The sequence below is a fragment of the Oncorhynchus keta genome, unplaced genomic scaffold, assembly GCF_023373465.1.
Source record: "Oncorhynchus keta strain PuntledgeMale-10-30-2019 unplaced genomic scaffold, Oket_V2 Un_contig_6613_pilon_pilon, whole genome shotgun sequence".
Classification (NCBI taxonomy): Eukaryota; Metazoa; Chordata; class Actinopteri; order Salmoniformes; family Salmonidae; genus Oncorhynchus; species Oncorhynchus keta.
In genome coordinates, this window is record NW_026288955.1 from 78,280 (window position 1) to 100,577 (window position 22,298).

At 48.5% G+C, this 22,298-nt stretch overlaps 1 protein-coding gene and 2 long non-coding RNA genes across 52 annotated transcripts; all 3 read right to left on the reverse strand.

The window, feature by feature from the left end:
* Positions 1–1,454: 1,454 nt before the first annotated feature.
* Positions 1,455–4,972, reverse strand: LOC127926013 (uncharacterized). 50 transcript variants are annotated; one of them, XR_008123072.1, is made up of 13 exons: positions 4,674–4,972; positions 4,335–4,636; positions 4,221–4,294; positions 3,984–4,143; positions 3,830–3,943; positions 3,593–3,672; positions 3,519–3,555; positions 3,408–3,481; positions 3,017–3,367; positions 2,820–2,976; positions 2,437–2,550; positions 2,056–2,246; positions 1,455–1,866 (listed from the first exon to the last, which is right to left on the reverse strand). It is a non-coding gene; the product is annotated as an uncharacterized LOC127926013 (long non-coding RNA). The 50 variants fall into 50 exon arrangements; XR_008123067.1 differs by lacking the exon at positions 3,519–3,555 and having other exon boundaries at positions 3,408–3,518; positions 3,593–3,789; XR_008123098.1 differs by lacking the exons at positions 3,519–3,555; positions 3,593–3,672 and having other exon boundaries at positions 3,445–3,518; positions 3,907–3,943.
* A 4,426-nt stretch (positions 4,973–9,398) lies between these two features.
* Positions 9,399–20,397, reverse strand: LOC127926017 (histone PARylation factor 1-like; the record flags this gene model as incomplete). The annotated part of the gene is made up of 5 exons (XM_052511259.1): positions 9,399–9,700; positions 10,690–10,862; positions 12,566–12,653; positions 14,084–14,237; positions 20,222–20,397. Coding segments are annotated over 5 exons (726 nt in total), but the record flags the coding sequence as incomplete, so codon positions are not given.
* LOC127926014 (uncharacterized) lies at positions 12,791–14,046 on the reverse strand. Its single transcript, XR_008123105.1, has 6 exons — positions 13,980–14,046; positions 13,679–13,947; positions 13,220–13,281; positions 12,933–13,015; positions 12,839–12,900; positions 12,791–12,808 (listed from the first exon to the last, which is right to left on the reverse strand). It is a non-coding gene; the product is annotated as an uncharacterized LOC127926014 (long non-coding RNA).
* Positions 20,398–22,298: the final 1,901 nt, after the last annotated feature.

Consider the following 22,298-nt stretch of genomic DNA (forward strand, 5'->3'; position numbering starts at 1 on the left):
TCCACTCTCCTCCTCCGACCTCATCCCCCTCTCCTCCTCTGACCTCATCCCCCTCACCTCCTTCAACCTCATCCCCCTCTCCTCCTCCGACCTTATCCACCTCTCCTTTTCTGACCTCATCCCCCTCTCATCCTCTGACCTCATCCCCCTCTCCTCCTCCGACCTTATCCCCCTTCCCCCTCCTCCTCTGACCTCATCCCCCTCCTCCTCCGACCTCATCCCCCTCTCTTCTCCTCTTCCGACCTCATCCCCCTCTCCTCCTCTGACCTCATCCCCCTCACCTCCTTCAACCTCATCCCCCTCTCCTCCTCCGACCTTATCCCCCTTCCCTCCTCTGACCTCATCCCCCTCTCCTCCTCCGACCTTATCCCCCTCCCCTCTCCTCCTCCAACCTCATCCCCCTCTCTTCTCCTCCTCCGACCTCATCCCCCTCTCCTCCTCTGACCTCATCGCCCTCTCCTCCTCCGACCTCATCCCCCTCTCCTCCTCCGACCTTATCCCCCTCCCCTCTCCTCCTCCGACCTTATCCCCCTCCCCTCTCCTCCTCCGACCTTATCCCCCTCCCCTCTCCTCCTCCGACCTCATCCCCCTCTTCTCCTCCTCCGACCTCATCCCTCTTCTTTTTGTAAACCCCCCCAAAAGTCAAGACGAAACAAAGAAAAACTCCAACCAGCGCTGGACTGTGGGCTCACTGCCTCAGAGGAGATGTTGAATTATATTGTAAAAATACAACAACAAAAAGGGACTTATTTTTATTATCAAGCGGAGAAAAAAAGACTTAAAAACTCAACAAGACTTCTGTTCCTTCTTTTCCGTTTTGGCACGATGACTCATGATGACGAGCGGTGTTTCCCACTGACGGACGACCACTTCCTGTTGTGTACTTCCTGTTTTCCCATGTTTCGTATGAGTCCCTCTATTAACCGTAGTACGACACACTCACCACTAGGTGGAGGTGTTCTGGTCTCAGGTCAGGGGGGAGACGGAGGGAACCCTTTCATCCACACAGAACACACACACACACACACACACACACACACACACGTAGATGGTATAGTTTAGTTAAGGTAGTAATTAGGTTAAACCCCTCAGTGCCTCCTCTCCTCTCCTGTGACAACCTGTCTGACCCAAAACACACACACACACACACACACACACACACACACACACGTAGATGGTATAGTTTAGTTAAGGTAGTAATTAGGTTAAACCCCTCAGTGCCTCCTCTCCTGTGACAACCTGTCTGACCCAAAACACACACACACACACACACACACACACACACCCTAACCTGTGACCCATGTACCTGTCTGACCCTGTACCTGTCTGACCCATGTACCTGTCTGACCCTTTTAATATATATTAATTTATATTTCACTCTCTTATTTTTGTCTTAAAAGGCACGAGAGACTAACAACATATCGTGTCTAATTTTTGTTTTTGTTTTGGGGGGTTGGAGAAGTCTTTGATGTTGTTTTGACCACTGGGTAAAACTATCGTGTTTTAATTAATTGTTTTGTTTGGCCAGAAGACTTAGTTACAATCTTCAAAACAAATGTGACATTGTGATTGAGGACATTGTTGTGTATTTCTGTGGCCATGTTTTCTCAGACTTTGTATTGTGCCATGATGATGATGATGATGATGAAGAGTAATAAGAAGTGTATAGTTCCTTTATCTGACGTTCATTAGATAGTAGATTACATCATCACCTGATCCTAGACATGTTGATGGTGTAGATTACATCACCACCTGATCCTAGACATGTTGATAGTGTAGATTACATCACCACCTGATCCTAGACATGTTGATGGTGTAGATTACATCACCTGATCCTAGACATGTTGATAGTGTAGATTACAACACCTGATCCTAGACATGTTGATAGTGTAGATTACACCACCACCTGATCCTAGACATGTTGATAGTGTAGTTACATCACCACCTGATCCTAGACATGTTGATGGTGTAGATTACATCACCTGATCCTAGACATGTTGATGGTGTAGATTACATCACCTGATCCTAGACATGTTGATGGTGTGACAACACCACCTGATCCTAGACATGTTGATAGTGTAGATTACATCACCACCTGATCCTAGACATGTTGATAGTGTAGATTACATCACCTGATCCTAGACATGTTGATGGTGTAGATTACACCACCTGATCCTAGACATGTTGATAGTGTAGATTACAACACCACCTGATCCTAGACATGTTGATGGTGTAGATTACATCACCTGATCTAGACATGTTGATAGTGTAGATTACAACACCTGATCCTAGACATGTTGATAGTGTAGATTACATCACCACCTGATCCTAGACATGTTGATGGTGTAGATTACAACACCTGATCCTAGACATGTTGATGGTGTAGATTACATCACCACCTGATCCTAGACATGTTGATAGTGTAGATTACATCACCTGATCCTAGACATGTTGATGGTGTAGATTACACCACCTGATCCTAGACATGTTGATAGTGTAGATTACAACACCACCTGATCCTAGACATGTTGATGGTGTAGATTACATCACCTGATCCTAGACATGTTGATAGTGTAGTTACAACACCTGATCCTAGACATGTTGATAGTGTAGTTACATCACCACCTGATCCTAGACATGTTGATGGTGTAGATTACAACACCTGATCCTAGACATGTTGATGGTGTAGATTACACCACCTGATCCTAGACATGTTGATGGTGTAGATTACAACACCACCTGATCCTAGACATGTTGATGGTGTAGATTACATCACCACCTGATCCTAGACATGTTGATAGTGTAGATTACTACACCACCTGATCCTAGACATGTTGATAGTGTAGATTACAACACCTGATCCTAGACATGTTGATAGTGTAGATTACTACACCACCTGATCCTAGACATGTTGATAGTGTAGATTACAACACCACCTGATCCTAGACATGTTGATGGTGTAGATTACATCACCACCTGATCCTAGACATGTTGATAGTGTAGATTACACCACCACCTGATCCTAGACATGTTGATAGTGTAGATTACACCACCACCTGATCCTAGACATGTTGATAGTGTAGATTACATCACCACCTGATCCTAGACATGTTGATAGTGTAGATTACACCACCTGATCCTAGACATGTTGATAGTGTAGATTACAACACCACCTGATCCTAGACATGTTGATAGTGTAGATTACACCACCTGATCCTAGACATGTTGATAGTGTAGATTACACCACCTGATCCTAGACATGTTGATAGTGTAGATTACACCACCACCTGATCCTAGACATGTTGATAGTGTAGATTACATCACCACCTGATCCTAGACATGTTGATAGTGTAGATTACATCACCACCTGATCCTAGACATGTTGATAGTGTAGATTACACCACCACCTGATCCTAGACATGTTGATGGTGTAGATTACACCACCTGATCCTAGACATGTTGATAGTGTAGATTACACCACCTGATCCTAGACATGTTGATGGTTTAGATTACATCACCTGATCCTAGACATGTTGATGGTGTAGATTACACCACCTGATCCTAGACATGTTGATGGTTTAGATTACAACACCTGATCCTAGACATGTTGATAGTGTAGATTACATCACCACCTGATCCTAGACATGTTGATAGTGTAGATTACACCACCACCTGATCCTAGACATGTTGATGGTGTAGATTACATCACCACCTGATCCTAGACATGTTGATAGTGTAGATTACATCACCTGATCCTAGACATGTTGATAGTGTAGATTACACCACCACCTGATCCTAGACATGTTGATGGTTTAGATTACACCACCACCTGATCCTAGACATGTTGATGGTTTAGATTACATCACCACCTGATCCTAGACATGTTGATAGTGTAGATTACACCACCTGATCCTAGACATGTTGATGGTTTAGATTACACCACCTGATCCTAGACATGTTGATGGTTTAGATTACACCACCACCTGATCCTAGACATGTTGATGGTTTAGATTACACCACCACCTGATCCTAGACATGTTGATGGTTTAGATTACATCACCACCTGATCCTAGACATGTTGATAGTGTAGATTACATCACCACCTGATCCTAGACATGTTGATAGTGTAGATTACATCACCACCTGATCCTAGACATGTTGATAGTGTAGATTACACCACCTGATCCTAGACATGTTGATGGTGTAGATTACATCACCACCTGATCCTAGACATGTTGATGATGTAGATTACACCACCTGATCCTAGACATGTTGATAGTGTAGATTACACCACCTGATCCTAGACATGTTGATAGTGTAGATTACATCACCACCTGATCCTAGACATGTTGATAGTGTAGATTACATCACCACCTGATCCTAGACATGTTGATAGTGTAGATTACACCACCTGATCCTAGACATGTTGATGGTTTAGATTACACCACCTGATCCTAGACATGTTGATAGTGTAGATTACATCACCACCTGATCCTAGACATGTTGATGGTGTAGATTACAACACCTGATCCTAGACATGTTGATAGTGTAGATTACATCACCACCTGATCCTAGACATGTTGATGGTGTAGATTACAACACCTGATCCTAGACATGTTGATAGTGTAGATTACACCTGATCCTAGACATGTTGATGGTTTAGATTACATCACCACCTGATCCTAGAACCGTTTATAACTTTTTAACCAATTTCTGCTTAAAAATAAAACTGTGACTTTTTTCTAAATGAAACTACTTTGTTAGCCACCCGATGTTACTATGACGATGTTTAACGTGTTGCTGCTAAGGTTTTGTACCGTAGACTTGGATCCTGATCTGGATGGATCGTAGTACTTCCTGTCCCTCAGTAGGGACTTCCTCCTTGTGTAGCAGATAAATATGTCCCCCCTCTTCCTCTGTGCGTTGTGCTTTATCCCCCCTCCCCCGAGACTGTTTATTAAACAACAATATTTACCTCCAGACTCAGCATGTTACTTTCTTTACCAAATGTTTACCCCTGGACTACACTAGACTACACGAGACTATTGGGACTCAACCCTAGACTACGCTAGAACCTATTGGGACTCAACCCTAGACTACACTAGAAACTATTGGGACTCAACCTTAGACTACACTAGAGACTATTGGGACTCACTCCTAGACTACACTAGACTATTGGGACTCACCCCTAGACTCCACTAGACTATTGAGACTCACTAGACCCTAGACTACACTAGAAACTATTGGGACTCAACCCTAGACTACACTAGAAACTATTGGGACTCAACCCTAGACTACACTAGAGACTATTGGGACTCAACCCTAGACTACACTAGAGACTATTGGGACTCACCCCTAGACTACACTAGAGACTACTGCGACTCAACCCTAGACTACACTAGAAACTATTGGGACTCAACCCTAGACTACACTAGAAACTATTGGGACTCAATCCTAGACTACACTAGAGACTATTGGGACTCAACCCTAGACTACACTAGACTATTCACCCCTAGACTACACTAGAAACTATTGGGACTCACCCCTAGACTACACTAGAGACTATTGGGACTCAACCCTAGACTACACTAGACTATTGGGACTCAACCCCTAGACTACACTAGACTATTGGGACTCACCCCTAGACTACACTAGAAACTATTGGGACTAACCCCTAGACTATACTAGACTATTGAGACTCACCTCTAGACTACACTAGAGACTATTGAGACTCAACCCCTGGACTACACAAGAGACTAATGAGACTCACCTCTAGACTACACAAGAGACTAATGAGACTCACACCTAGACTACACTAGAGACTAATGAGACTCACCTCTAGACTACACTAGAAACTATTGGGACTCACACCTAGACTACACTAGAAACTATTGGGACTCACCCCTAGACTATACTAGACTATTGAGACTCACCCTAGACTACACTAGAGACTATTGAGACTCACCCCTAGACTACACTAGACTATTGAGACTCACCCCTAGACTACACTAGACTAATGAGACTCACCCCTAGACTACACTAGACTATTGAGACTCACCCCTAGACTACACTAGACTATTGAGACTCACCCCTAGACTACACTAGACTAATGAGACTCACCCCTAGACTACACTAGACTATTGAGACTCACCCCTAGACTACACTAGACTAATGAGACTCACCCCTAGACTACACTAGACTAATGAGACTCACCCCTAGACTACACTAGACTAATGAGACTCACCCCTAGACTACACTAGACTATTGAGACTCACCCCTAGACTACACTAGACTGAGACTCACTAGACTACACTAGACTAATGAGACTCACCCTACACTAGACTGAGACTCACCCTAGACTACACTGAGACTCACCCCTAGACTACACTAGACTATTGAGACTCACCCCTAGACTACACTAGACTATTGAGACTCACCCCTAGACTACACTAGACTAATGAGACTCACCCCTAGACTACACTAGACTATTGGGACTCACTATTGAGACTCACCCCTAGACTACACTAGACTATTGAGACTCACCCTAGACTAGACTACACTAGACTACACTAGACTAATGAGACTCACTACCCTAGACTGAGACTCACCCTAGACTACACTAGACTATTGAGACTCACCCCTAGACTAGACTATTGAGACTCACCCCTAGACTACACTAGACTAATGAGACTCACCCCTAGACTACACTAGACTATTGAGACTCACCCCTAGACTACACTAGACTATGAGACTCACCCCTAGACTCTATTGAGACCCCTAGACTACACTAGACTATTGAGACTCACCCCTAGACTACACTAGACTAATGAGACTCACCCCTAGACTACACTAGACTATTGAGACTCACCCCTAGACTACACTAGACTATTGGGACTCACCCCTAGACTCCACTAGACTATTGAGACTCACCCCTAGACTAGACTATTGAGACTCACCCCTAGACTACACTAGACTAATGAGACTCACCCCTAGACTACACTAGACTATTGAGACTCACCCCTAGACTACACTAGACTATTGAGACTCACCCCTAGACTATTGAGACTCACCCCTAGACTACACTAGACTATTGAGACTCACCCCTAGACTACACTAGACTATTGAGACTCACCCCTAGACTACACTAGACTATTGAGACTCACCCCTAGACTACACTAGACTAATGAGACTCACCCCTAGACTACACTAGACTATTGAGACTCACCCCTAGACTGAGACACTAGACTAATGAGACTCACCCCTAGACTACACTAGACTATTGAGACTCACCCCTAGACTACACTAGACTAATGAGACTCACCCCCTAGACTACACTAGACTAATGAGACTCACCCCTAGACTACACTAGACTAATGAGACTCACCCCTAGACTACACTAGACTATTGAGACTCACCCCTAGACTACACTAGACTAATGAGACTCACCCCTAGACTACACTAGACTATTGAGACTCACCCCTAGACTACACTAGACTATTGAGACTCACCCCTAGACTACACTAGACTAATGAGACTCACCCTAGACTACACTAGACTATTGAGACTCACCCCTAGACTAGACTATTGAGACTCACCCCTAGACTACACTAGACTATTGAGACTCACCCCTAGACTACACTAGACTGAGACTCACTAGACTACACTAGACTGAGACTCACTAGACTACACTAGACTATTGAGACTCACCTAGACAGACTGAGACTCACACTAGACTAATGAGACTCACCCCTAGACTACACTAGACTATTGAGACTCACCCCTAGACTACACTAGACTGAGACTTAGAGACTCACTACACTAGACTGAGACTCACTAGACTACACTAGACTATTGAGACTCACCCCTAGACTAGACTATTGAGACTCACCCTAGACCCACTAGACTCACACTAGACTATTGAGACTCACCCCTAGACTACACTAGACTATTGAGACTCACCCCTAGACTACCTAGACTATTGAGACTCTAGACTATTGAGACTCACCCCTAGACTACACTAGACTATTGGGACTCACCCCTAGACCACACTAGACTATTGGGACTCAACCCTAGACAGACAGGACCTAGTAACAGACAGACAGACAGGACCTAGTAACAGACAGACAGGACAGACAGGACCTAGTAACAGACAGACAGACAGGACCTAATAACAGACAGACAGACAGGACCTAGTAACAGACAGACAGGACCTAATAACAGACAGACAGACAGGACCTAATAACAAACAGACAGACAGACAGGACCTAGTAACAAACAGACAGACAGACAGGACCTAGTAACAGACAGACAGGACCTAGTAACAGACAGACAGGACCTAGTAACAGACAGACAGGACCTAGTAACAGACAGACAGGACCTAATAACAGACAGACAGACAGGACCTAGTAACAGACAGACAGACAGGACCTAATTACAGACAGACAGGACCTAGTAACAGACAGACAGGACCTAGTAACAGACAGACAGGACCTAATTACAGACAGACAGGACAGACAGGACCTAGTAACAGACAGACAGACAACAGGACCTAATTACAGACAGACAGGACCTAGTAACAGACAGACAGGACCTAGTAACAGACAGACAGGACCTAGTAACAGACAGACAGACAGGACCTAATTACAGACAGACAGACAGACAGACAGACAGACAGACAGGACAGACAGGACCTAATAACAGACAGACAGGACCTAATTACAGACAGACAGGACAGACAGGACCTAATTACAGACAGACAGGACAGACAGGACCTAATAACAGACAGACAGACAGGACAGGACCTAATTACAGACAGTACCTAGTAACAGACAGACATAGTCAGTACCTAGTAACAGACAGACATAGTCAGTACCTAGTAACAGACAGACATAGTCAGTACCTAGTAACAGACAGACATAGTCAGTACCTAGTAACAGACAGACATAGTCAGTACCTAGTAACAGACAGACATAGTCAGTACCTAGTAACAGACAGACATAGTCAGTACCTAGTAACAGACAGACATAGTCAGTACCTAGTAACAGACAGACATAGTCAGTACCTAGTAACAGACAGACATAGTCAGTACCTAGTAACAGACAGACATAGTCAGTACCTAGTAACAGACAGACATAGTCAGTACCTAGTAACAGACAGACATAGTCAGTACCTAGTAACAGACAGACATAGTCAGTACCTAGTAACAGACAGACATAGTCAGTACCTAGTAACAGACAGACATAGTCAGTACCTAGTAACAGACAGACATAGTCAGTACCTAGTAACAGACAGACATAGTCAGTACCTAGTAACAGACAGACATAGTCAGTACCTAGTAACAGACAGACATAGTCAGTACCTAGTAACAGACAGACAGCAGGACGTGGTAAAAGACAATCTCTTAGAAATATAATCCTTTATTCAACATATGCACACAGAGAGAGACGCCACTGGTACCATTCAAACGACAGCAGCACAAGACTCATAAACACACAGTGGTCAGAGCTGACAACAATCCATCCCTCTTCCTCTCTCTCTCTCTCGTCATCCTCTCCCGTGGTATTCTTCAGGCTGAGGTGAGTTGGTCCAGGTTGTCGTGGGAACGGCTGGAGAGGTGAGCCTCCAGGATCTCTCCAAACAGGCCCCTCTTCAGCAGGCTGTAGGCCATGGGCAGCAGTTGTCTGATCACCTTATAGAAGTACTGGGCGACATAGGAAACTGAGTCAGACACACAGTGGAAGACAGGAAACTGAGTCAGACACACAGTGGAAGACAGGAAACTGAGTCAGACACACAATGGAAGGCTCTACACTGAGATCTACACCACAGTGTGTAATGTGTGTGTGTGTGTGTGTGTACGTGTGTGAAGAGGTCTATGCACCAGCTCCAGCCCCGTCCATGTGTTGAGGTGTGTGTGTGTGTGTGTGTGTGTGTACCTGTGACCCGTAACAGAAGAGGTCTATGCCCAGCTCCAGCCCCGTGTGTTGAGGTGTGTGTGTGTGTGTGTGTGTGTGTGTGTGTGTGTGTGTGTGTGTGTGTGTGTACCTGTGACCCGTAACAGAAGAGGTCTATGCCCAGCTCCAGCCCCGTGTGTTGAGGTGTGTGTGTGTGTGTGTACCTGTGACCCGTAACAGAAGAGGTCTATGCCCAGCTCCAGCCCCGTGTGTTGAGGTGTGTGTGTGTGTGTGTGTACCTGTGACCCGTAACAGAAGAGGTCTATGCCCAGCTCCAGCCCCGTGTGTTGAGGTGTGTGTACCTGTGACCCGTAACAGAAGAGGTCTATGCCCAGCTCCAGCCCCGTGTGTTGAGGTGTGTGTGTGTGTGTACCTGTGACCCGTAACAGAAGAGGTCTATGCCCAGCTCCAGCCCCGTGTGTTGAGGTGTGTGTGTGTGTGTGTGTGTGTACCTGTGACCCGTAACAGAAGAGGTCTATGCCCAGCTCCAGCCCCGTGTGTTGAGGTGTGTGTGTGTGTGTGTGTTGAGGTGTGTGTGTAACAGAAGTGTCTATGCCCAGTGTGTGTGTGTGTGTGAGTGTGTGTGTGTGTGTGTGTGTGTACCTGTGACCCGTAACAGAAGAGGTCTATGCCCAGCTCCAGCCCTGTAACAGAAGTGTGTGTGTGTGCTGGACCTGTGCCCGTGTGAGTGTGTATGTGTGTGTGTGTGTGTGTGTGTGTGTGTGTGTGTGTGTACCTGTGACCCATAACAGAAGAGGTCTATGCCCAGCTCCAGCCCCATGCCGTAGTCACACTCGTCGTTAGCGAACTGGACAAAGGTGATCATCTCCTGCAGCGGACCGAAAGCCTTCATCCTGTCTTCATCACCCCTGGCCTCCGCTATAGCCTTACACAGCCTCTTCATACTCGCTACACACACACACACACACACACACACACACACACACACACACACACACACCAGATGATGTAAATCGGGGGGAGGGGAGATTTCATAGTGTGAATAACATCTATTTGAGTATTCTACAGTGTTCTGGAGTATTCTAGTGGTTCTAGAGTATTCTACAGTGTTCTGGAGTATTCTAGTGGTTCTAGAGTATTCTACAGTGTTCTGGAGTATTCTAGTGGTTCTAGAGTATTCTACAGTGGTATGGAGTATCTGAGTGGTTCTAGAGTATTCTACAGTGTTATGGAGTGGTCTGGAGTATTCTAGTGGTTCTAGAGTATTATACACTGGTATGGAGTGGTATGGAGTATCTGAGTGGTTCTAGAGTATTCTACAGTGGTATGGAGTATCTGAGTGGTTCTAGAGTATTATACAGTGGTATGGAGTATCTGAGTGGTTCTAGAGTGTTCTGCAGTGGTATGGAGTATCTGAGTGATTCTAGAGTGTTCTACAGTGGTATTGAGTATCTGAGTGGTTCTAGAGTGTTCTACAGTGGTATGGAGGAACTGAGTGGTTCTAGAGTGTTCTACAGTGGTATGGAGTATCTGAGTGGTTCTAGAGTGTTCTACAGTGGTATGGAGTATCTGAGTGGTTCTAGAGTGTTCTGCAGTGGTATGGAGTATCTGAGTGGTTCTAGAGTGTTCTACAGTGGTATTGAGTATCTGAGTGGTTCTAGAGTGTTCTACAGTGGTATGGAGGAACTGAGTGGTTCTAGAGTGTTCTACAGTGGTATGGAGTATCTGAGTGGTTCTAGAGTGTTCTACAGTGGTATGGAGTATCTGAGTGGTTCTAGAGTGTTCTGCAGTGGTATGGAGTATCTGAGTGGTTCTAGAGTGTTCTACAGTGGTATGGAGGAACTGAGTGGTTCTAGAGTGTTCTACAGTGGTATGGAGTATCTGAGTGGTTCTAGAGTGTTCTACAGTGGTATTGAGTATCTGAGTGGTTCTAGAGTGTTCTACAGTGTTCTGGAGTATCTGAGTGGTACTAGAGTGTTCTACAGTGGTATGGAGTATCTGAGTGGTTCTAGAGTGTTCTACAGTGGTATGGAGGAACTGAGTGGTTCTAGAGTGTTCTACAGTGGTATGGAGTATCTGAGTGGTTCTAGAGTATTCTACAGTGTTCTGGAGTATTCTAGTGGTTCTAGAGTATTCTACAGTGTTCTGGAGTATTCTAGTGGTTCTAGAGTATTCTACAGTGTTCTGGAGTATTCTAGTGGTTCTAGAGTATTCTACAGTGTTCTGGAGTATTCTAGTGGTTCTAGAGTATTCTACAGTGTTCTGGAGTATTCTAGTGGTTCTAGAGTATTCTACAGTGTTATGGAGTATTCTAGTGGTTCTAGAGTATTCTACAGTGTTCTGGAGTATTCTAGTGGTTCTAGAGTATTCTACAGTGTTCTGGAGTATTCTAGTGGTTCTAGAGTATTCTACAGTGTTCTGGAGTATCTGAGTGGTTCTAGAGTGTTCTACAGTGTTCTGGAGTATCTGAGTGGTTCTAGAGTGTTCTACAGTGTTCTGGAGTATCTGAGTGGTTCTAGAGTGTTCTACTTGTAGCCTTTGCATTGGGTTTATTTTATAAACTAATTATGTTCTGGCCCACTGAGATACCAAAAATATTGGCCCGAGACCAAACCTAGTTGCCACTGTTCTAGAGTGTTGCAGAGTCTTACCGTCTGTCTCCGGCAGCTCCCGGTAACCAACATCATTCTGATCAACAGGAACCACCAGGCCGGCTCCATGGAACGTCTTGGTGACAACCTGGACATGGACAGGGGGCGGTTAGACTGTCACCTTCTAGTACGGTCTCAGTACGGGGTGTTAGTCTCACGGGGTGTTACCTTCTAGTACCGGCGGGGGTGTTACCGTCTCAGTACGGTGTTACCTTCTAGTACCGTCTCAGTACGGGGTGTTACCTTCTAGTACCGTCTCAGTACGGGTGTTACCTTCTAGTACCGTCTCAGTACGGGGTGTTACCTTCTAGTACCGTCTCAGTACGGGGTGTTACCTTTTAGTACCGTCTCAGTACGGGGGTGTTACCGTCTCAGTACGGGGTGTTACCTTCTAGTACCGTCTCAGTACGGGGTGTTACCTTCTAGTACCGTCTCAGTACGGGGTGTTACCTTCTAGTACCGTCTCAGTACGGGGTTACCTTCTAGTACCAGTACGGGGTGTCTCAGTCTACGGGGTGTTACCGTCTCAGTACGGGGTGTTACCTTCTAGTACCGTCTCAGTACGGGTGTTACCTTCTAGTACCGTCTCAGTACGGGTGTTACCGTCTCAGTACGGGGTGTTACCTTCTAGTACCGTCTCAGTACGGGTGTTACCTTCTAGTACCGTCTCAGTACGGGGTGTTACCTTCTAGTACCGTCTCAGTACGGGGTGTTACCTTCTAGTACCGTCTCAGGGTGTTACCTCAGTACCGTCTCAGTACGGGGTGTTACCTTCTAGTACCGTCTCAGTAATGGGTGTTACCTCAGTACCGTCTCAGTACGGGGTGTTACCTTCTAGTACCGTCTCAGTACGGGTGTTACCTTCTAGTACCGTCTCAGTACGGGGTGTTACCTTCTAGTACCGTCTCAGTACGGGGTGTTACCTTCTAGTACAGTCTCAGTACGGGGTGTTACCTTCTAGTACCGTCTCAGTACGGGTGTTGTTACCGTCTCAGTACGGGTGTTACCTTCTAGTACCGTCTCAGTACGGGGTGTTACCTTCTAGTACCGTCTCAGTACGGGGTGTTACCGTCTAGTACCGTCTCAGTACGGGGTCTAGTACCGGTGTGTTACCTTCTAGTACCGTCTCAGTACGGGGTGTTACCTTCTAGTACCGTCTCAGTACGGGGTGTTACCTTCTAGTACCGTCTCAGTACGGGGTGTTACCTTCTAGTACCGTCTCAGTACGGGGTGTTACCTTCTAGTACCGTCTCAGTACGGGGTGTTACCTTCTAGTACCGTCTCAGTACGGGGTGTTACCTTCTCAGTACGGGGTGTTACCTTCTAGTACCGTCTCAGTACGGGGTGTTACCTTCTAGTACCGTCTCAGTACGGGGTGTTACCTTCTACAGTACGGGGTGTTACCTTCTAGTACCGTCTCAGTACGGGGTGTTACCTTCTAGTACCGTCTCAGTACGGGGTGTTACCTTCTAGTACCGTCTCAGTACGGGGTGTTACCGTCTCAGTACGGGGTGTTACCTTCTTGTCTCTCTGCTTCATGCCTTTGGTCTTCTGCTCCAGGGAAAAGCCCAGAGACTCCGCCCTCTCTCTTAACTCCTCCTCCAGGTTATCCAGAGCCTTGCCCCCTTCCTTACGCCCGCCCCTCTCCTTCCTCTTCCTCCCCAGAAATAGACTGAAGGGAGAGAAGAGGAGGGAGAGATAGAGAAGGAGGGAGAGTTCGGGCAGAGATGGGAGAGAGACGGGACAGTGAGGGAGGAGAGAGCGAGGGGGAGGCGGACAGTGAGGAAGGAGAGAGCAGGGTGGGTGAGGGGTGGAGACAGGGGGGTGAGGGAGGAGAGAGGGGGGTGAGGGAGGAGAGAGCAGGGGGTGAGGGAGGAGAGAGCAGGGGGGGTGAGGGAGGAGAGAGCAGGGGGTGAGGGGAGGAGAGAGCAGGGGGTGACGGGAGGAGAGACCATCTCTGTCAGGGATCCCAGGGGGTGAGAGAGAGCAGGGGGTGTTCCTTCATGACCACAGCAGGGGGTGAGGGAGCCCAGACACCATCTCTACCACATCTCCATGACCACACCATCCCATGACCACACCATCCTGTCACATCCCATGACCACACCATCTCTGTCCCATCCCATGACCACACCATCTCTGACCACGGGACCATCCCATGACCACACCATCTCTGTCCATCCCATGACCACACCATCTCTGTCCCATCCCATGACCACACCATCCCTGACCCACCATCCCATGACCACACCATCCCATGACCACACCATCTCTGTCACCATCCCATGACCCACCATCTCTGTCCCATCCCATGACCACACCATCTCTGTCCCATCCCATGACCACACCACACCATCCCATGACCACACCATCTCTGTCCCCATGACCACACCATCTGACCCATCCCATGACCACACCATCTCTGTCCCATCCATGACCACACCATCTCTATGACCACACCATCTCTGTCCCATCCCATGACCACACCATCTCTGTCACATCCCATGACCACACCATCCCATGACCACACCATCTCTGTCCCATCCCATGACCACACCATCTCTGTCCCATCCCATGACCACACCATCTCTGTCCCATCACCATCCATGACCACACCATCTCTCCCATCCCATGACCACACCATCTCTGTCACATCCCATGACCACACCATCTCTACCACATCCCATGACCACACCATCTCTGTCCCATCCCATGACCACACCATCTCTGTCCCATCCCATGACCACACCATCTCTGTCCCATCCCATGACCACACCATCTCTGTCCCATCCCATGACCACACCATCTCTGTCCCATCCCATGACCACACCATCTCTGCCCCATCCCATGACCACACCATCCCATGACCACACCATCCCATGACCACACCATCTCTGTCACCATCCCATGACCACACCATCTCTACCACATCCCATGACCACACCATCTCTATCCCATGACCACACCATCCCATGACCACACCATCTCTGTCCCATCCCATGACCACACCATCTCTACCACATCCCATGACCACACCATCCCATGACCACACCATCTCTGTCCCATCCCATGACCACACCATCTCTGTCCCCATGACCACACCACCATCTCTACCACATCCCATGACCACACCATCTCTGTCACCATCCCTGACCACATCCCATGACCACACCATCTCTGTCACATCCCATGACCACACCATCATCCCATGACCACACCATCTCTGTCCCATCCATCCACACCATCCCATGACCACACCATCTCTGTCCCATCCCATGACCACACCATCTCTACCACATCCCATGACCACACCATCTCTGTCCCATCCCATGACCACACCCATCCCATGACCACACCACCATCCCATGACCACACCATCTCTGTCACATCCCATGACCACATCCATCATCCATGACCACACCATCTCTGTCCCATCCCATCCACCATCCCTGACCACACCATCCCTGTCACCATCCCATGACCACACCATCTCTGTCCCATCCCATGACCACACCATCCCATGACCACACCATCTCTGACCACACCATCCCATGACCACACCATCCCATGACCACACCATCCCATGACCACACCATCTCTGTCCCATCCCATGACCACACCATCTGACCACATCCCATCATCTCTGTCACATCCCATGACCACACCATCTCTGTCACATCCCATGACCACACCATCTCTACCACATCCCATGACCACACCATCTCTGTCACATCCCATGACCACACCATCTCTGTCATCCCATCCCATGACCACACCATCTCCCATGACCACCATCCCATGACCACACCATCTCTGTCCCATCCCATCCCATGACCACACCATCTCTGTCCCATCCCATGACCACACCATCCCATCCCATGACCACACCATCTCTACCACATCCATGACCACACCATCTCTGTCCCATCCATGACCATCTCTGTCCATCCCATGACCACACCTCTCTACCACATCCCATGACCACACCACCATCCCATGACCACACCATCTCTGTCCCATCCCATGACCACACCATCTCCCATGACCACCATCCCATGACCCACCACCATCCCATGACCACACCATCTCTGTCACATCCCATGACCACACCATCCCATGACCACACCATCTCTGTCCCATCCCATGACCACACCATCTCTGTCCCATCCCATGACCACACCATCCCATGACCACACCATCTCTGTACCACATCCCATGACCACACCATCTCTGTCCCATCCCATGACCACACCATCCCATGACCACACCATCTCTACCACATCCCATGACCACACCATCTCTGTCCCATCCCATGACCACACCATCTCTGTCCCATCCCATGACCACACCATCTCTGTCCCATCCCATGACCACACCATCTCTACCACATCCCATGACCACACCATCTCTGTCCCATCCCATGACCACACCATCTCTGTCCCATCCCATGACCACACCATCTCTGTCCCATCCCATGACCACACCATCTCTGTCACATCCCATGACCACACCATCTCTGTCATCCCTGACCACACCATCTCTGTCCACATCCCATGACCACACCATCTCTGTCACATCCCATGACCACACCATCTCTGTCCCATCCCATGACCACACCATCCCATGACCACACCATCTCTACCACATCCCATGACCACACCATCTCTGTCACATCCCATGACCACACCATCTCTACCACATCCCATGACCACACCATCCCATGACCACACCATCTCTACCCATCCCATGACCACACCATCTCTACCCATCCCATGACCACACCATCTCTGTCCCATCCCATGACCACACCATCTCTGTCCACATCCCATGACCACACCATCTCTGTCACATCCCATGACCACACCATCTCTGTCCCATCCCATGACCACACCATCTCTACCACATCCCATGACCACACCATCTCTACCACATCCCATGACCACACCATCTCTACCACATCCCATGACCACACCATCTCTGTCCCATCCCATGACCACACCATCCCATGACCACACCATCCCATGACCACACCATCTCTGTCCCATCCCATGACCACACCATCTCTGTCACATCCCATGACCACACCATCTCTGTCCCATCCCATGACCACACCATCTCTGTCACATCCCATGACCACACCCATGACCACACCATCTCTGTCCCATCCCATGACCACACCATCTCTGTCCCATCCCATGACCACACCATCTCTGTCCCATCCCATGACCACACCATCTCTGTCCCATCCCATCACACCATCTCTGTCCCATCCCATGACCACACCATCTCTGTCACATCCCATGACCACACCATCTCTGTCCCATCCCATGACCACACCCCATGACCACACCATACCACATCCCATGACCCACCATCCCATGACCACACCATCTCTGTCCCATCCCATGATGACCATCTCTGTCCCATCCCATGACCACACCATCTCTGTCACATCCCATGACCACACCATCCCTGACACCACCATCCCATGACCACACCATCTCTGTCCCATCCCATGACCACCACCATCCATGACCACACCATCCCTGACCACATCCATCTCTGTCACCATCCCATGACCACACCATCTCTGTCCCATCCCATGACCACACCATCTCTACCACATCCCATGACCACACCATCTCTGTCCCATCCCATGACCACACCATCTCTGTCCCCCATGACCACACCATCTCTCCCATCCCATGACCACACCATCTCTACCACATCCCATGACCACACCATCTCTGTCCCATCCCATGACCACACCATCTGTCACCATGACCACACCATCTCTGTCACATCCCATGACCACACCATCTCTGTCATCCCATGACCACACCCATCCCATGACCACACCATCTCTGTCATCCCATGACCACACCATCATCCATCACCATCCCATGACCACACCATCTCTGTCCCATCCCATGACCACACCATCTCTGTCACATCCCATCACCATCTCTGTCCCATCCCATGACCACACCATCATCCCTGTCCCATCCCATGACCACACCATCTCTGTCCCATCCCATGACCACACCATCTCTGTCCCATCCCATGACCACACCATCCCATGACCACACCATCCCATGACCACACCATCTCTGCCACATCCCATGACCACACCATCTCTGTCCCATCCCATGACCACACCATCCCATGACCACCATCCCATGACCACACCATCTCTGTCCCATCCCATGACCACACCATCTCTGTCCCATCCCATGACCACACCATCTCTGTCCCATCCCATGACCACACCATCTCTGTCCCATCCCATGACCACACCATCCCATGACCACACCATCCCATGACCACACCATCTCTGTCCCATCCCATGACCACACCATCCCATGACCACACCATCTCTGTCACATCCCATGACCACACCATCTCTGTCCCATCCCATGACCACACCATCTCTGTCACATCCCATGACCACACCATCTCTGTCCCATCCCATGACCACACCATCTCTGTCACATCCCATGACCACACCATCCCATGACCACACCATCCCATGACCACACCATCTCTCATCCCATGACCACACCATCTCTGTCACATCCCATGACCACACCATCTCTGTCACATCCCATGACCACACCATCCCATGACCACACCATCCCATGACCACACCATCCCATGACCACACCATCCCATGACCACACCATCTCTGTCACATCCCATGACCACACCATCTCTGTCACATCCCATGACCACACCATCCCATGACCACACCATCCCATGACCACACCATCTCTGTCACATCCCATGACCACACCATCCCATGACCACACCATCTCTGTCACATCCCATGACCACACCATCTCTGTCCCATCCCATGACCACACCATCTCTACCACATCCCATGACCACACCATCTCTGTCCCATCCCATGACCACACCATCTCTGACCCACCATCCCATGACCACACCATCTCTGTCCCATCCCATGACCACACCATCCCATGACCACACCATCTCTGTCCCATCCCATGACCACACCATCTCTACCACATCCCATGACCACACCATCCCATGACCACACCATCTCTACCACATCCCATGACCACACCATCTCTACCACATCCCATGACCACACCATCTCTGTCCCATCCCATGACCACACCATCCCATGACCACACCATCTCTGTCCCATCCCATGACCACACCATCTCTGTCCCATCCCATGACCACACCATCTCTGTCCCATCCCATGACCACACCATCTCTACCACATCCCATGACCACACCATCTCTGTCCACATCCCATGACCACACCATCTCTACCACATCCCATGACCACACCATCTCTGTCACATCCCATGACCACACCATCTCTGTCACATCCCATGACCACACCATCTCTGTCACATCCCATGACCACACCATCTCTGTCCCATCCCATGACCACACCATCTCTACCACATCCCATGACCACACCATCCCATGACCACACCATCTCTGTCCCATCCCATGACCACACCATCTCTACCACATCCCATGACCACACCATCTCTGCCACATCCCATGACCACACCATCTCTGTCACATCCCATGACCACACCATCTCTGTCACATCCCATGACCACACCATCCCATGACCACACCATCTCTCTGTGTTAGTTAGTGGAGGACACTCACTGGACAGCAGCAAACATGTTGTCCCCCATCTGCGTAATGGTACAGCCCTTCTTGGCTTCATTCTCCCCAAGGAACACAGGCAGGGAGTCCGGACTATCTCTGAAAAACAGGTGGAGATTAATATGACCATGTTGTAACGGGATGCTGGTCCTCTCTCTAAAGGGATGCGGGTCCTCTCTCTAAAGGGATGCTGGTCCTCTCTCTAAAGGGATGCTGGTCCTCTCTCTAAAGGGATGCTGGTCCTCTCTCTAAAGGGATGCTGGTCCTCTCTCTAAAGGGATGCTGGTCCTCTCTCTAAAGGGATGCGGGTCCTCTCTCTAAAGGGATGCTGGTCCTCTCTCTAAAGGGATGCTGGTCCCTCTCTAAAGGGATGCTGGTCCTCTCTCTAAAGGGATGCTGGTCCTCTCTCTAAAGGGATGCTGGTCCTCTCTCTAAAGGGATGCTGGTCCTCTCTCTAAAGGGATGCTGGTCCTCTCTCTAAAGGGATGCTGTTCCCTCTCTAAAGGGATGCTGTTCCCTCTCTAAAGGGATGCTGGTCCTCTCTAAAGGGATGCTGGTCCTCTCTGTAAAGGGATGCTGGTCCTCTCTCTAAAGGGATGCTGTTCCTCTCTCTAAAGGGATGCTGTTCCTCTCTCTGTAGGGATGCTGTTCCTCTCTAAACCTTCCTGGATGCTAACCCCTTCCTGTAGTAACCCCTTCCTGTAGTAACCCCTTCCTGTTAACCTCTTCCTGTAGTAACCCCTTCCTGTAGTAACACCTTCCTGTCGTAACACCTTCCTGTCAAACCTTCCTCTGTCCTTCCTGTAACCCCTTCCTGTAGTAACCCCTTCCTGTAGTAACCCTTCCTGTAGTAACACCTTCCTGTAGTAACCCCTTCCTGTCGTAACACCTTCCTGTCGTAACACCTTCCTGTCGTAACACCTTCCTGTAGTAACCCCTGTAGTAACACCTTCCTGTAGTAACCCCTTCCTGTAGTAACACCTTCCTGTAGTAACCCCTTCCTGTAGTAACACCTTCCTGTAGCAACCTGTAGTAACCCTTCCTGTAGTAACACCTTCCTGTAGTAAAGTAACCTGTAGCTGTAGTAACCCTTCTGTAGTAACCCCTTCCTGTAGTAACCCCTTCCTGTAGTAACACCTTCCTGTAGTAACACCTTCCTGTAGTAACCCCTTCCTGTAGTAACACCTTCCTGTCGTAACACCTTCCTGTAGTAACACCTTCCTGTAGTAACACCTTCCTGTAGTAACCCCTTCCTGTAGTAACCCCTTCCTGTAGTAACCCCTTCCTGTAGTAATCCCTACCTGTAGTAACACCTTCCTGTAGCAACCTGTAGTAACCCCTACCTGTAGTAACCCCTTCCTGTAGTAAACCCTTCCTGTAGTAAACCCTACCTGTAGTAACCTGTAGTAATGCCTTCCTGTAGTAACCTAGTAACCCCTACCTGTAGTAACCCCTTCCTGTAGTAACCTGTAGTAACCCCTACCTGTAGTAACCCCTTCCTGTAGTAACCTGTAGTAACCCCTACCTGTAGTAACCCCTTCCTGTAGTAACCTATAGTAACCCCTACCTGTAGTAACCCCTTCCTGTAGTAACCTGTAGTAACCCCTACCTGTAGTAACCCCTTCCTGTAGTAACCCCTTCCTGTAGTAACCCCTTCCTTTAGTAACCCCTTCCTTTAGTAACCACTTCCTGTAGTAACCCCTTCCTGTAGTAACCTGTAGTAACCCCTACCTGTAGTAACCCCTTCCTGTAGTAACCCCTTCCTGTAGTAACCCCTTCCTGTAGTAACCCCTTCCTTTAGTAACACCTTCCTGTAGTAACACCTTCCTGTAGTAACCTGTAGCAACCTGTAGTAACCCCTTCCTGTAGTAACCTGTAGCTGTAGTAACCCCTTCCTGTAGTAACCCCTTCCTGTAGTAATCTGTAGCTGTAGTAACGCCTTCCTGTAGTAACCTGTAGCTGCAGTAACGCCTTCCTGTAGTAACCTGTAGCTGTAGTAACCTGTAGCTGTAGTAACGCCTTCCTGTAGTAACCTGTAGCTGTAATAACCTGTAGCTGTAGTAACGCCTTCCTGTAG